Source organism: Aythya fuligula, chromosome 11, assembly GCF_009819795.1.
Source record: "Aythya fuligula isolate bAytFul2 chromosome 11, bAytFul2.pri, whole genome shotgun sequence".
NCBI lineage: Eukaryota > Metazoa > Chordata > Aves > Anseriformes > Anatidae > Aythya > Aythya fuligula.
In genome coordinates, this window is record NC_045569.1 from 18,875,585 (window position 1) to 18,891,179 (window position 15,595).

The following is a 15,595-nucleotide window of genomic DNA, read 5'->3' on the forward strand; positions in this document are numbered from 1 at the left end:
CTGACGTGGCAACTCGCCTTGGTTATATGCAGTAAAGAGTTATGTATGCATGAAGCTTCACAATACGCCTGTACATCCCCATAACCTGTCCCCGCTTTTATTAAAACCAGTCCCAAGGAGCCCTTTCCACAAACTCCTCCTGTCTGAGGCGAGGGCCCTGTGCTGCTCTCCCCGCCCCGCTCCCGCCCCCGCCTCTCCCCAAGATGGCGGCCCCGCCGCCGCCGCCATTCCCGGGCCGCTTCGCGCCTCCGTTCCGCTCCTTTCCCCCGGGACCTTTCCCCCCCGCTCCTCCTCCTGCTCCCTCCTCGTCCTTCTCGGGCCGCCCGCTTCCCTTCTCGGCTGTGTCGGCGGCTCCCCCGCCGTTCCTGCTGCCCCCCGAGGCCGCTCCCTATTTCCCTGCTCCTCGCCCCGCCGCCGCCCCGCCGCTCTTCCCCCCGTGGCCCTCAAGCGAGCGGCCCCCGGCCGGCCGCGGGGCCCCTCCGGGCGCTGCGGAGGCGGAGGAGGAGGCTCAGCAGCGGCAGCGGGACGAGCAATGGCTGACACAGTTCCTAGCCCGTCACCGGGCTCCTTTCGCTGCTCCTCGTCCTCCTCCGGTGTCCCTCGGTGCCAGCCCCGAGGCCGGGCGGCGGCTGGCGGTGATGGCGCTGAGGCTGGTGGCTCGCCTGGCCGCCGCCTGCCGAGCCCTGAGGCGGCTGGAGGCTGAGGGGGATGAGGAAGGATGGAGCGAGGCGAAGCTGGAAGCTGAGGCGGCGAGGTCGGAGCTGCGGGAGGCCGTGAGGCCCCTGAGGGAGCCCGGCTATCTGCAGGAGCTGGGGAGGAAGGCTGAGAAGGCGAGGAAGAGGAGGCAGCGCCTCCAAAGGAGGAAGCAGGAGGCTGAGGCGGCCAAGGAGGAGGAGGCCGCCCGAGCTGCCGAGCGAGAGGCTGAGATCGACCGGTGGAGAGCCAAGTGCATCCAGGAGGTGGAGGAGAAGAACCGGGTACGGCCTCGTCCTGCTGTCCCCTCACACCCCACGGGTGCTGAACCAGCCTCAAAACAGCCTTTGGCCTCATGGCTCCTGCTGGCACAGGAGGTTCAGCAGCGCTCACAGCCCTTGGTGGCTTCTGGAGAAGCCCTTTTGGACGTCTCGGCTGTGCCACAGCCGTGTCCTGGCCCGGCGGGTGCGGTTAAATGAGCTCAGGTGCATGCAGAGGTCTCGGTTTGTGGTCCTGAGCTCGCAGCCTCCCCGTGCCTCAGCGGCTGCCGTGCGCCCTCAGCTACCCAGCAGCGGTCAGCAGGGTTTGGTGCCTCGGCCTTGCCGCCTGCTTTGTCCCTACGAAGCTTGTTTGCAGGGTTTTCTGTCTCCTGGGGAAGCAAAACGGCTCCAAAACAAAAAATCAACCAACCAACAAAGCTCTCAAATTAGGCTCGATGTGAAGTGTTGCAGGCACCTGTTGGTTGACTGCTGGCCAAAGATTCACTGCTCTAGGGGTGCTGGGCCGGTTGCTCGGGAGGTGCAGATCAGCTGTAGTGAAAGGTTTTTGTGTTCAGACTCTGCCATGTTAATGGGCTGTAGCTGCACAGCTGTAAAACCTGTGCGGTTTATATTTATTGTATGTTTTTGCTAACTTTCTGAAGCTAAAGGCTGTGGGGCTTTATGAATTCAACAGCCATTCTGGCCCAAAATTTATGAGTAGCTGAGCATTTATTTATTTTCTCCTAAAGTCTATTAGGTTTTGACTTTGATAAAGGAGATCAGATGCTTGACTGACTTGCTATGGTTGTGTTACTAGGAAGTTATTTTGATCTCCAGGGCTTTGCTCATCTTTTTAAAAGTACCTTTTCTTGTCTGTGGGGGATATTTCATGCATTGCTGTTTTTTTCCTTTCCTTTCAGGAGCGGGAACTTAAGGCTGCTGCAGACAGTGTCTTATCTGAGGTCAGGAAGAAGCAAGCAGACACAAAGAGAATGATGGACATCCTGCGTGCCTTAGAAAAGCTTCGGAAACTGAGAAAAGAGGCTGCTGGCAGAAAAGGTTAATTAGGAGAATTTTTCCAAACTTTTCTACTTGTGCTTGCAGGAAATAATGTGATGTGGAAGGTGCAGTTTGGAAAAGCTGTTTCTCAATCAGTGGGTTTAGTTACGTCGTTATGTGAGAATAGTTATAAAATGTTGAACAGCAAATTGGATGCAGTGGCTGCATTCCTACATTTCCAAGCTCCTCCTTACCAGAAAATTCTTCTGTCAAGATAATTGTTAGCAAGGTTAGGCTTATGCTTCTCTGACGTGTTTTGCCAGCTCCACTCTTTAGTCTGCTAACAGGGCCTCTTCTGAATCTGAAAATTTTAAATTAATTCTTTTTCTCTTTAGGTGTTTGTCCGCCTCCCTCAGCAGATGAAGCATTTGAAAGTCAGGTAGAAAGTCTCAAAACGTTGCTAAAAGACCGGACAGAGCTGTATGAAGCTGAGGAGAGAGCATTAAGAGTTATGTTGGAGGGAGAGCAGGAGGAAGAACGGAAGAGAGAAATGGAGAAGAAACAGAAGAAGGAAAGGGAAAAACTTCTACAGCAGAAACGTGAAATTGATTCCAAGCTGTTTGGGGATCCAGGTAGATCCTGCGTGCCATACGTCACTGTATTTGTTTGTCTTAGGCACTGGGTTTAAATTACAGGAGCAAAAATAGCTGGGAAAGAAGTTGTCTGAAATAATTTATGCTTAGAGGAAAAGATGGGATAAACAGAGAGAAATAATTTAACTGCTTTTAATAAATGTGATGCAAGAAGAACTGTTGAGCTCTTCATCATAGGCTGCAGTATATCTCAAGCTGACTCCATAACATTTTGCAAGAAGAGGTTGTAGATGAGCTGAAGTAGGAATAAACAGAGTAGACTGAAGACTTCCTGCACCCAGTGGATGCTTTAATTTGATGACTTGGTGATTTGTGATTCAAAAGATTCAGTGTCCATATGTTCCCCTTATTTAGAGGATGGAGGCAGGAAAAAGTTTTGCTAGCCTTGACTTTGCTCTGACAGCTATGGGAAGGATGAAGAGATGTGCAAAGCATCTAAATAGTCCTTAACACATTGTGTAAGTGAAGATCCCAAGTTAGGTTGGGGAGTAACAAATGAGTTGGCAAATCTAGGGCTTCTAAGACTTCTTAGAATCAAAGGTGTCTCTGGTTTATTGAATGATTTCTGTCTGTGTTTTAACAGATGAATTTCCTCTTGCCCATCTACTGCAACCCTTCAGAGAATATTACTTACAAGCCGAGCATTCTGTAGCAGCTCTAATCCAGATCAGGTAGAAATAAAGATTTTATTTTAGTGTCTAACGTGACAGGTACTGTTTGTTGGGACTGTAAAATTTTAGTTCCATCATTAACTTCCAAGTATGATTATGCAATTAATTCTTCTGCTTTTTTTTTTTTTTCCTTTCTTTTTTGGTTACGTATCTACCTTCTAGCTTGATAAAGTTGTATCCAGCAGACACTCTTGTGAAGCAGAGTGCGCTTTCATGTCTAACCATTGCCTTTACTGTATCAGTATATTAAAATTTTCATGTTTGTGCTTTGAAAAAAATGTTTCAGAGCACAGTTTACAATTGTTTTGTGCATTGGTTGGCGTGAACAAATCTGTATGTAGGTGTATAATCTTACTGCTTCTCTCAAACAAGACTTTCTCTCTTAAAGGCACGAGTGGGATCAGTACTTGGTGCCAGCCGATCACCCTGAAGGAAGCTGCATCCCTCCAGGATGGGTTCTTCCAAGTCTCCCCACAAACGACACTTGGGCCACTGCTGTCAGATAATTTAAAAATAAATTATTTTATCTTTGAAGGACGATAAGGTCTCATCGTTGGGTCCCGTTTCTGGTTGTTAAGCCTGTGGCCAGATACTGGAATATCTTGACGAAAACAGTTAAGAGATGTTTTTGTTTTCTGACTCTGGAGGGAAATATCTGAGCAAGTCCAAAGCTGTCAGGCCTCTTGTGGCACAGAGTTACAATCCTGCTGTGAGTTTTTGTTAACAAATCTCTATCTTAATAAAGTAACATTGCTGACAAGGTTATTTGTGCTGGTATTCACGTGCTATTTTTAGTAACTTTTATCTTTATAAGCCTAAATCAAGATGTTGAAATCTCCAGAAATAAAAACGTTGTTTAAAAAAAAAAAAAAAAAAAGATCATTAGTAACATGTTTTTCTTTTTAAATGAAGCATGTCAAGCATTGCTTTCAAAATAGTTTCTGTATTTCTGTGAGTAGAAACGAACATAGTACAAGTTTAAACAAATTCTAAGTACAAACAAGATATAAGTTCTTAAAGCTTGATTAAAGCAGCTGTTGACATTTTGCTTTTGTGGACTAAAACTGGTACCACAACATGGAAAATATTACCTGTTGTGTTGAAATAAGTCAGTCAGACATGATTATATATAAATCTGATAAATAAGCCTGCTGGAAAAAAAAATACAATCTGAAGTTTAACCTATTTAAAATATTTTTACCTCTATAGCTATTTTCTATAGAGACAGATCATTTATGTAACGTTTGATTAAAAATGCAGCTCTGTTTTCTAATTCTTTTTTGTACAGAATAAACAGAGAAAAATGGATTTTTTTTTCTCGTTTGAAGTGTTTTTGCTCCTAGGGAGAGATTTGTTCTAGTACTTGGCATCAAATACAACCCAAGCTATGCAGAGAGTTGCTGGCAAAAGGTTTGTATGAAGGAACTTCTCCCTCCTACAAGGTGACACAGGCTTATGGTTTCAAAGCCTTCCATGTCCTGGACAATTTGCTTAAAACAGCGATGGCCCATATGGTTTTGGGGCTCTGCTTGTCTACGCAGATTGCCGTGGCATCTTTCCAGTGTTGCAGTCTTATTCTCACTTAGCCCTAATGTGTGGGAATGGATTCAGTTATTCCAGTTCCTTACCTCAGCATCACAGCATTGTGTAATTCCTGGAGGAGGCAGCACATCATTGCCTACTCTGAGCTGATAAATTCAGCACTTAACTTTGGGCTTCTGTGTAATGTCAGTGGCTGAAGCTTGGCATTGATTTCTGTTCATAAGGGAGCACTAACTAGTAATTTTTGACGGATCTAGGATTTGTCTAAGCGCAGAAGTTTGCGATTCTTGCTCCAGTGCATATTGCACCACAAAATGCAGATCACCATGAAGTCCCCTGAAGATTTGGGTTCTGATTTGCATGTCCATACTTCGCCCCTTCCCTACTATGACTTCCAGCTTCATCTTGCTCCAAGGTCTTTATGGCTAGGTCAGGTCCTGGGGGTCTTATTTGACCAAAAAAACCCACCAAAAGTTCAAACAGCATAAAAACTCTTGCGGGACCAACACTTTCAATTCAAGAAGCTAAGTGACCAGAGGATGCTCTGCTTAAATAGTTAGGCTCCTTATCCCCTCAACATGTCTGATGAGGCAGGCTATCCGCCTAAGCTGCAGTAATCTTGAAGCTGTCGAAGTCAGGTGCTTGTCTGACTGTGCAACAATTTAAAGACCCAAGCAGTGGATAAGCAGGCAGGGTAAAAGCAACCCTCTTCTCCCTGCCGAGTGAGACGAGCTACGTGATTGCATCCAACGGTAAGGATAACTTTATATGATCAATAAAAACAAGAATTGAAAATGCCAGCAAGTTGTTAAAGTATACTTCAATCTTACAAGCTTGCTGTGGTTTATTCTGTGTATTTGCTCTTGTCTAATGATGTCTGCATTAAAACATTTTATATTTTAAGAGAGGAAGAACTTGAAGCCACAGCTTTAAGAGGAGTGGTTGAAACCTCAAAAATCTTGTAAAATACTCCCAAAATACATGGGAGATGGGCCATTGATTCTTAAAAAAAGAAAGGGGGGGGGGAACAAAAACAAAAACAAACCTTTGTGTACTCAGATTCACTCTTAAGATTCAGATTTGTCTGAGTATAGTAAGGTATTTACTACTGTTATAAGTGCAACTACAAATATCCCACAAGAAGAAGGGTTTGTTACAAGTTTCCAGGACTCATTTGCATCCTGTTCCTTCCTGGGTCTCGGTGCAGTTTGGGTTTCTCGTTCTTGTAAGGCTCACCCTGTCCCGATGGGTGCCTGCTCCTTTGCCAGCCTGCCTGTAACGTGAAATTGGGCAGGGCTGGTGTGAAGCAGCGGAGGTCGGAGCGATGGCAGAAGCTGCTTTCTAGTGTGAGCTGTATTTACAAGTGACCCCACCTGCTCCTGTCTAGGAGCATTTCAACAGTCAGTGCTCCTCACCCTGATGGATTTTTCCCCCCTTTTTTTCTTTAAGCAGCTGGTTTGGGAGTTAATATCAGTGGGAGCCTTTCCTAGTGCCTGCTTTTAGCACAGTACCACAGCAGCTGAGGGCACCAGGGGCCTGTTCTGCTCCTGTATGAGGACAGCAGGACTTTGGTATGGCTTTAACCACGTTGATGCTGCACTCTACAACACAGCTTTTACTCTGTAAACGAGCCTGGGTCTTTTGGAGACCGTTCCAGGTGCTGCACAGCTGTCGGGATGTGTGGGTTTGCACCAAACCAGGCCGCGCGCAGCCGGCAGGGGCCGTGCCATGACGTTGACGAACTGGGGAAAACGGGGACAACGTGGCTTCGATGACAGATGTTTCCCTGCCTTCCCTTCGTCAGCACTTGCATGGATTGTAACCTGGGCTGAGCCCTCTCAGGCTGGGCAGCAGATGGCTCCTGGCACGTTGCACGGCGCGGGCTCGCGGCAGCACACGTGCGGGGCCGGCCAAGCTGGTTAGGGGCTGCAGGGATTTGGGGCTCCTGGCGTCAGCAGCTGGGCGACAGCTTCTCAGAGTTGTGATCAGAGCAACAAGTGGTGCCAAGCTATTGTGTGTTTTGCTCTTAATTCGAAGCAGTTTGTCTCATTCCTTTCCGAAGGTAAGGAGCTGCCTTTCTCGAATGCCGTTTCCCATTTTCCTTGTTTTTACATTAAATTATCAGGTAGCTTTTTTGTTCTGTATACGTTCAGCCACTTATTTTCTTTTTGTGGAGTGTTTATCTTCATCGTCATAGAGGCCATTCCTTTCTAAAGGGGGAAAAAAAAAGTAAAGACACTTCCATGGCTACAGATGTCACACAAAGTGTTTGCCTTATGACCAGCATGACTGGTGAGGACCGGGACAAACAGGCTGCAAATTCCAGAAGTCAGACGAAAACTTACCATCACTGCAGGTTTTTGCCAGTCGACGTTATAGAAAGGAAACTATTTTGTGCGCTGTCATCGCTGGGGACTTGGGACTTGAAGCAAGAAGTAGTGACTTATTTTTTACTAAACTGAGTCATTTATGCAGAACCGATGGCTACACGATCGCAGTAATATTTTCCATGCCACCATTCCCAGTTCATCAGAAATTTTTCTCTCCCCAGCCATTCCTAATCCTAAAACACATCACGGTGCTTAAAACGAGCAGCTGGTTCTTAGAAGCTAATCTCCCCTTAAAATGGCTCGTTCAGCATCCCTCTAACACCGTGGCTTGCACCAACGTGAACCTTGGCAAAAGCTACTGAAACAGAAAATAGGAATAAAGGTAGGAGATAGGCATAAAGGTAGAAAATAGGAATAAAATGCAGGTGCTTCTGTAGCTCTTCGTTGGGGAGAGCAATGGACACCAGCCCAGTAACACAGCGACACGGGGATGGTTCCCCTGGTGTGGCAGCTCCACGTGATGGCTCGGAGTGGTGTGGCGGCCACGTGCCGTCTCTGCCACCCAGCCCAGGTCACTGGGAGGTGATCTCCTCCTCCTCCTTCTCTTTCACCTCCTCCTCCCCTTAGGAGGAGCTGGCAGGAGCTCTACAGAAGCTTCTGTAGAGCGGTTTCTGTTCTACAGCTGGGAAAAGGGCTCAGTGCCTTGCTTGGGGAAGCAATGAGGCATGCATGGGGGTGGCAAGGGGGTGGAAGCGGAGGAGAAAAATGCTCAGGCTCTCTGCTGAATGAAGCCATAAGCTTGGTCAGGAGACTCAAGCTCCAAATGGCAAAGGATAGTTTGGAGAAATCTTCCTGCTATCTAGGAATTAAGACTTTGCAAATCTGGGCGGTGTGCACAGAGTTATTCCTCTCTCCAAAAGATCGCTTGAAACAGCTCAGTTTTCTCTCCTTCCCCACAAAATTTGCCAGTGTTACCTCACTTCCTCACAGGTGCCAGTCCTTCCATTGACATTTTTAATCCTTCCCCTTTTAGACAGCAAGAAATCGGTGGTGATAATGAGCTACCTGGACGGAGTCCCCTTCCGGACGGCCAAGAGCCTCGAAGAAGACCTGGCGGGACAAAACACCTTTATTGATGCGCCGGCCATAGACCTTCCTGACTGCACCGACATCCTCATGAGCACCATGGTGGGTTGGCCTTTCCATGTCCCCTTCCACTGGGATGCTGACAGGGATGCTTGTCTTGGGGAAGGGGAGGAAGGAAAACCTCCGAGTTGGTGTTCTCCCCATCGGTTGTTGTTCAGTAGGAGCGTGAGGAGGTGAGGACCGTGAGTTTTGGGGGTGGGAGGAAGGGCTTTGGTTGGGTTTGGGCTTCCTTAATCCCATCCGAGCCTTAGGATGGGATGGATGAAGGGTCTGTCCTCGATAGGATGTTTCATTTGCTCTTGAAAAAGGTCAATTTCATGCCCTGGTCTGGGAGCATTTTGTGGTCTGTAATCATCACAATCTCATTAATTTATAATGCTTAATAAATATTTATTAATAAGTCTATCTGAGATGTGACCAGGCAATGCTGCCTGTGCTGGTAACGTGTTTCCTGTGAGGTTTTGTGATCTTCCTCATCAGCCAGTCCTACACTGCTGCCGAAAACACCCCTGGTGCTGTAGCGGCCTTGGTCACTGGGACATCACCACAGCACAAAATGGAGCTCGCAGGGGGTCAGAAGTCCCCTCACCCCCTGCTGCTGTGTGGCTGTGCCTCGAGCAGTCTCACCCGTAGATGGGGTCAGAGCACTGTGCTGGGGCACCCTGGGCCTTCTGCTTCCTGCGGCCTGCTCCAGCACGAAAACACCATTTTTGAGATTTTTCCATTTCCTTCGGGATTCCTCAAATCTTGAGCAGCAGGCAGGTGGCGGTCTGCAGGCCGAGGTGTTGCTGAGCTGTGTCCATCCCCCCGGCCCCACCTCAGGGGGATCCATGGGGACACGTCTGTCTGTCCTGGAGGCAGGCGGTGGTGGGACAGGACGACATTCTCCACATGGTGTTTTCCTCGGGGAGGGTGGCTGGGGCAGGGCACAGCAGTAGCAGCAGCATTCCTGGGCCATGAATGTGCCTGCCAGGGCTGGAGGAGGCCTTGTTTGGAGAGCTCTGGGGCACGCAGGGCTTGCTTGTTCCCAGCAAGTGCCCTGATGTGAGGCTCGGACATGTTCGAAGCCGGGTGATGCGGGCACGACCCCTCTGCCCTGCATAAAAAACCCTTTCCGCAGAGTTTTAAATATGACTGTAAGCAGTAATAACGCCGCAGCTGGATGTTTTCCAAGTGAAAATGTTGAGGGTTCCTCATAGGGATGAGGCCGGCGCTGCCCAGCCCTGCAGCCCTGGTGCCCGTTGCCATCCCCAGTGGGGTCTGACACAGGAATGACACGACCTGAGTGAATTATTACGGGGCTTGTCCCGTACCCGCTGAACAGTGGTGGTGTTTGGGGTGTGCTCACTCTCTTCTCCTTGCTCTCCCTCAGCATGACTTCTCACTGGAACGAAAGGTGCTCTACTGGCTGGAGGCTGCCTCTCAGCACCAGACCTCTCGGCACCGGCTCACCACCGACACCGTCCCCACGGCCCCGCCGTGCTGGCTGCTGCTCGTGGATGCCGCCGAGGGCAGGGAGACGACTGGGGGCAGAGCTCGGGACAGCGTGGTGCGGCGCTGCATCAGCCTCAACGCCGCTGACCAGGGCAGAGGCAGAGCCTCCGACACGGAGAGCGAGGCCGCGCGCCCAGAGGAGGACGGGTACTTGGAAGATGATGAGTATTCCTCCACCTCCTGGGAAGAAAATGACCGGGATGAGAACATTTTCCGGAGGAGAAACCAGCATGTCTTTCAGCAGATCCGACCGAAGACATCGCCCGGCTTGCTGGAGCCGCCTCCGGAGAACGGCTTCAAGACAGCAAGCCCAGATACGGGCAAGCAGAGGCGGTCTTTGGTTTTGTTCAATAACATGAAGAACGAGCTGGAAGCAGCCAGGAGGAAGCTGGCTGCTTTGGTGCATCCTTTAAACAGAGCCACGGCCGAGAACGGAGGGCTCCCAGAGCCACCAGCACTCCCCCAGAGCTCCCGAAACAACAGGAGCCTCAAGTACGGGCCGGCAGCGGCCATATCCTGCGCGGGAGGCTTGGTGCCAGCCCCCCCTCCAGGGCCGGCTGCCCCCATGCCCCCCATCCGCAAGCACAAGCCCACGGTCCCGGTAAGCTGCTCCTTTTTCCTGCTGCTTAATTTTCAATTGATTTTTCTTTTTTTTTTTTTTTAAAGTAGGCTGGGTTTGGTGGCCTCCCCCCAGAGGTGCTCCTGGGTGCTGATTTCCCTGATCTCTATCTGTAGCTGGGCATGGATTTATTTAAGTTTGGTCTTTTTTTTGAGAGAAAGTGTGTGTTTAAATTGTTGTAGGTGCCCCCAAACCATGTAATAACCACTTATTTGGGAGTTGCGTGTCCCAGCCTCTCCAAGGCTCCATGGGCATTGCTTCCAAGCCGCTGGGGAAGCACCGAGGGTCCTGCTCCCAGCAAGCTCACCCATTTCTGGGGAAAAAACAGATGTATAGCAGGGAAAGCATGCACGTGCCTGAAGGGGATTGCTCCATTTATGGGAACTTTCCTTGTGGTGCTCTAACTAACACAAGGACACTCGATGAGAAGCACTGGAGCAATGCTCTCTGCCACCTGCCTCCACCGTGCTGGCTTGTGGACAGGCAGGGGGTTCTCCTGATGGCCATCTCGCATGGGTGCCACGGAGGTGGCCCCATCCCAGTTGTCCAACACGAGGTCCTGTCTGATTTTGCAGTCCCTCAGCCCCTACACCTGCCTGCCCCCGGCGCGGCCGCTGGCGTCCCGCAAAACCAAGCCGGATTCGGCGACCGACCTGCTCGCGGCGCTGAGCCAGGAGGAGCGCGACCTCATCGAGCCCGTCATCGCCTTGGGCTACCCGGCCCGCAAAGCCATCCTCACCCTCCAGAAGACTGGGAGGCAAAGCCTGGGGCAGGTTGGTGGAGCTGGTGTTTTTTTTGGGAAAAAAAAAAAATCATCTTTCCATGGTGAGAGATTCACCTTTGCTGCTTCTGCTCTGAGTGGGCTCCCCGCAGCCCTGTTCTTCTTTGGGGAAAATGTGGCCATATTATCGCATTTTGGTGTCAAAGCAGGGTTTTATGTTAGCTGGCATGCCCACAGCTTAGCTGTAGGAAACGTGCAGCGAGTGGTGCTCAGCTTGTCAGCGAGCAATAGCGGCCGGGTGCTGCCATCCTCCCCATCTGGTGTGCGGAGCGCAGCGTTCTTCTGTGCAGATCCTGCCCCCGTATATGGGAACTTTTTGCACATCGTTTTTTCTCGGCTGTTAGCTTGGTGTGACGATTTCCACACAAACACCCCGGGGATTTGCCTGGTCGCTCTCCAAAGCTTGAGATGCCCGCGCTGGAGCAACCAGCGGCTCCGCACAAGCGTCGCGTTCGGGTCACTGTGCGCAACCACCGAGCTTTTGTGAGAAACCCACTGTCCTAACCTGGAATTTAGTTTAGATAATTAACGTATAACCTCTTCCTACCCTGGTATCTGAGTCCTGTCTTGTCTGTGCCCCCAATTCCTAAGTCTCTGCCAGGCTGAGGAGCATCACTGAGCATTGTTGGTGGGTGTCCCTGGAAGCTGCCCGTGTGCGGGGCCGCGTGGGGCAGCTCCATCCAACTCACGCCTCTGGTTGCCATACAAAGATGTTCTGATGTTGGGTCTTTTCCCAGCTTCTGGCTCCTTCTGAGGCACCTCAGCTCCCCAGGACCCCAGGAGAGCGCTGCTACGAGCCCAGGAGGGAAGGGAAGCTTTATTTCATCAAGATTAAAGGTTTCTATGTAGGCAGGAAGAGGGAAATGGGAGAGCACAGCCCACGGTCATTGTGGAGGGCCATCAAACATGTCTTGTAGCGATGTCTCTCTTGTGAAGGAGAATTTCCTCCTAAAAACACTGCAGTCTGCTCCCTTCTGTGTGAACACACAGGCTCCCACTCTCTTGGAGAGGTGATTGATGCACCAAAATACCGGGTCTACCTTGTATCCTGGTCTCTCCACCAGAAGTTCCCATCTTTCCCATTTAAGCCCAGCACAGTCAAGATGAAGAGCAAGGCCTAGCTGTTCAGGCGATCGTAACAAGCACAGAACTACCAAATTAGGCCAAGACCTTCCTGGAAAATATGTTTCAAGTTAAAAACAAGGGCTGTGGACGCTCTTCATTGCTTGCTGGTGTCACACGGGGTTTCAGCGTGTGACGATGACAGCTTCAAACACGAAGATTGACTGTGGCACCAGATGGTAGCCAAAAATTGTTCCGTTTCTTCGCAGTGTCAAGCGAAGCTGGCAGAGCCCACCCTGGGGGAGCTAGCAAACTTTTCTAAGTCTGCTGCCTTAACGAGGCGATGCCTCCTCAGTTTTGGTGGAAAAGCTTCTCTAAAAGGCTCTGTCAGGCTTAGGGTCGCCCTGACGTGATCTTCAGTGTTTCCTACAGGCCTTTCACCCGCTGACCCCATCCGGCTATGGCTCCCCAAGGCTCGCTGCTGCTTGTAGAAGCTGTGTCCTTGGAGGCTCAGTTCTGGAGGGGTGGCACCAAATAACATGTTCACACAGCCCTGGCCATGTTTCCCCATTCCTTCACCACAAAATTGCCACTGGGGAAACATTTGGTGCTCGGGTATAGGAGGCTAACCCCTGCTTGAGGCTTTGGCTTCACGTCCAGGTGGGTTATAAGGACCCTCCTTGAGGCATCACCAAGAGCTGCTGCAGCAAGGTGGCAATGTTACGGGTGTGCAGAAGCTCCCTGCAGCTCTGTGTGCCCATCAGATGTTCCCCAGCACGTTCTTGCACTGGAAATCCAAGCACCGAGCTTGCTGGCCCTCCACCATGCTCCTCCTAGGGCGAGGGGAGCCTCCTGCTGCTTCCCCAGCGAGCCATCAGCCCCGCGCTGAACCCGGGAGGTGAGCAGGTCGAAGTATTTAAAAACCTGTTTTTGTTTAGTCTTGAGGATATAGATGTATTTTCTTTAATGATAAAAATCGTGGAGTTGACAGCGGGACAGATTTCGAGCAGCGTGTCGGATTGCCAAGCCTGGCTGAACTGGGCTCTGAACGTGGGGAGCATCTCTCCCTGTAACAGGGCAAGAAAATGCAGCCACGGTCTGTTTTTTTAGTTAGTAAGGTAGTGAGGAAAATTTAACCAGGTTATGAATGCCAATGACCAGTGAATAACTTGTGTCTGAGTTGAAAACCCACTCTTTAAGGCTTACATTAAAAAAAAAATCTTACCCTGCTGCAGGGGGACTAGCTGTTTAGCCAAGCTATATAAGCTCAACATTTGAGGGACTTTTTTTGGCCTTTTTGTGTGTTTTATGGTCTTTTACTGCATCCTTCTCCTTGGCTACAGCACAGCTGAAGAGGGTGGAGGTCTGGGAGATATGAATCAGCCTCTCCTTGGATGAAGCAGACACGGTTTTGGGGAGACCCCTGGGCTCCTCACCGTCTCTCCAAGCAGCCATTTCCATATATATTTTTTTTCCACTATTGTATAGCTCATTAATTATTATCTGTCACGCATGTTTTTGGACAGTGAATGATTCTCGTGGTATTCCAAAGATACCGCTGGGAATTGTGCTGTCAGCACTCCAAGAACAATGAGGAAAGCCAAAAATAACTGTTTGCTTTCGGTAATGACAGCACACAGCTCTCCCCTGGGGCCGGGGGGGTTCGCACGGGTCCCGCGGGGGCCCGGGGCTGGGTGCATCAAAGGGAAGCAGGGGTTAGGGATCAGCGTGCACCTGGCATTTCACCCAGGCAGGCTCTGCTTAATGAAAATATATATATATATATAAAAAAAAACAGCTTTCAGATGGTTGCTTGGTGTTCCGGATGGTTCAGATGTTTGCTCTGCCCCCGCGTCCCTCTGTTCCCACCCTGGGTTTAACCCTCCTCGTCTTCTCCTCCAGTTCCTGGGCTACCTCCGGGCCTGCGACCGGCTGCTGAAGCAGGGCTACGAGGAAGGGCAGGTGGAGGAGGCCATGGAAATGTTCCAGTACTCGGAGAAAAAGGTCAGAGCGGTGCGGTGCCCAGCCTTTTGTCCCACCTGTCTGCCTCCTGTGCAGCCTCCTGCCGGGTCGGGGCCCGGTGCTCGGCCAGCAGTGAGCCCACACACCCTGCAGCCCGGGCTCAAGCCCCCAGGATGATGTTGCATGGCCATAAGGGCTCGCAGAGGATTGTCTTCCTTCTTGTTCTCTCCCTGATGTGCGAGTATGATGCTTGCACAGCCCCGGTGTGAATCCCATCCCCAGGCACACCACCATCCGTGCTCCCTGCCTCCTGGCTGCCCATCGGCGTGTCCCAGGTGCAGGACCACGCGTCCCCTGCTCTGTTCTCCACCAGCAATCCCATTTTGGCTACTGGCAGTTAAGGATGGAAGGACCTGCATGGTGCACAGAGCCTGGTGGAGGAAATCCCTGAGCCACCTTGGTGCTCTCGGACGTGATACCGGCTGTCACAGCATGTGGCATCACCCTGCTTGCCTCCGACGAGGGGTTCAGCACCAGGATGGTGCCTGATCCTTGGATCTGGGAGGTTGAGGCTTGCTGAGGACAGGGCCCGGGTGAGGTGTTGCAGAGAGGCCCAGGCTGAGCAGGAGGGAAGCAGAAGAAATGAATTGCAGGCTGCTTTCCTCGGTCTGCTGCGGTAGTTCTGCAACGCAAACACGCGGCTGGAATTCATATTAAACTTTATAAGGAATAAGTGAGGTTAGAGGCCGACTTCATTAACTGTTTCCTATTTTTTAAAGTTGCCTAAAGAAAGACTTTGTAAAACTAGCACTTGGCCTGCTCCCTTGATCTGCTCTGGCAGCGGGAGCTGCGGTGCCCTTCAGCAGTAACACAGCCCTGAGGGATCATCCAGCCCTGCCCGCTGAAATGGTGCACTGAAGGCATCCTGACGATAAAATCTCCCCTTTCTCTTCCTCCCCCTTCCAGGCAGCCGAATTCCTGCACTTGTTAGCTCAGTTCAACGACATGGGCTTCCAGCAGAACGAAATCAAAGAAGTCCTCCTGCTCTGCGGCAACCAGAGAGACAAGGCGCTGGAAGAGCTCATGATGAAGAGGCAGTGAAGGTGCCCAGCACCGACGGGCAGCTCCGTCCAGGACACCCAGCACTCATCCTGCTGCTCCATCCCCTCCTGGGCAGCAAGCAGCAGCTCACCAGCGTGGGTTCTCATCTCATCCGGGGACATCCATCACGCGCCAGTTTGTCATTGCGCCGAGGCTTCGCGTCGGCAGTGTTTATCTCCTCACCCACACACATCCACCCTCGAACAACGCTGCTGTTTAGATTAGGGGGGGGGGGTGAGATCCAAGCTGCCTTTCCTTTAGGCTGTGTGAAAGCAGAAAGCC

General features: G+C 50.7%; 2 protein-coding genes across 2 annotated transcripts; both read left to right on the plus strand.

The window, feature by feature from the left end:
- The first annotated feature begins 203 nt into the window (after positions 1-203).
- On the plus strand, positions 204-4,041 carry PDCD7 (programmed cell death 7). The gene is made up of 5 exons (XM_032195006.1): positions 204-977; positions 1,874-2,012; positions 2,348-2,584; positions 3,189-3,276; positions 3,665-4,041. The coding sequence occupies exons 1-5, from the start codon at positions 204-206 to the stop codon at positions 3,780-3,782; spliced, it is 1,356 nt and encodes a 451-aa protein (XP_032050897.1). The 3' UTR covers positions 3,783-4,041.
- A 4,163-nt stretch (positions 4,042-8,204) lies between these two features.
- On the plus strand, positions 8,205-15,313 carry UBAP1L (ubiquitin associated protein 1 like). The gene is made up of 5 exons (XM_032194564.1): positions 8,205-8,336; positions 9,667-10,389; positions 10,983-11,180; positions 14,153-14,254; positions 15,179-15,313. Exons 1-5 carry the CDS (start codon positions 8,205-8,207, stop codon positions 15,311-15,313), a joined length of 1,290 nt encoding a protein of 429 aa, XP_032050455.1.
- Positions 15,314-15,595: the final 282 nt, after the last annotated feature.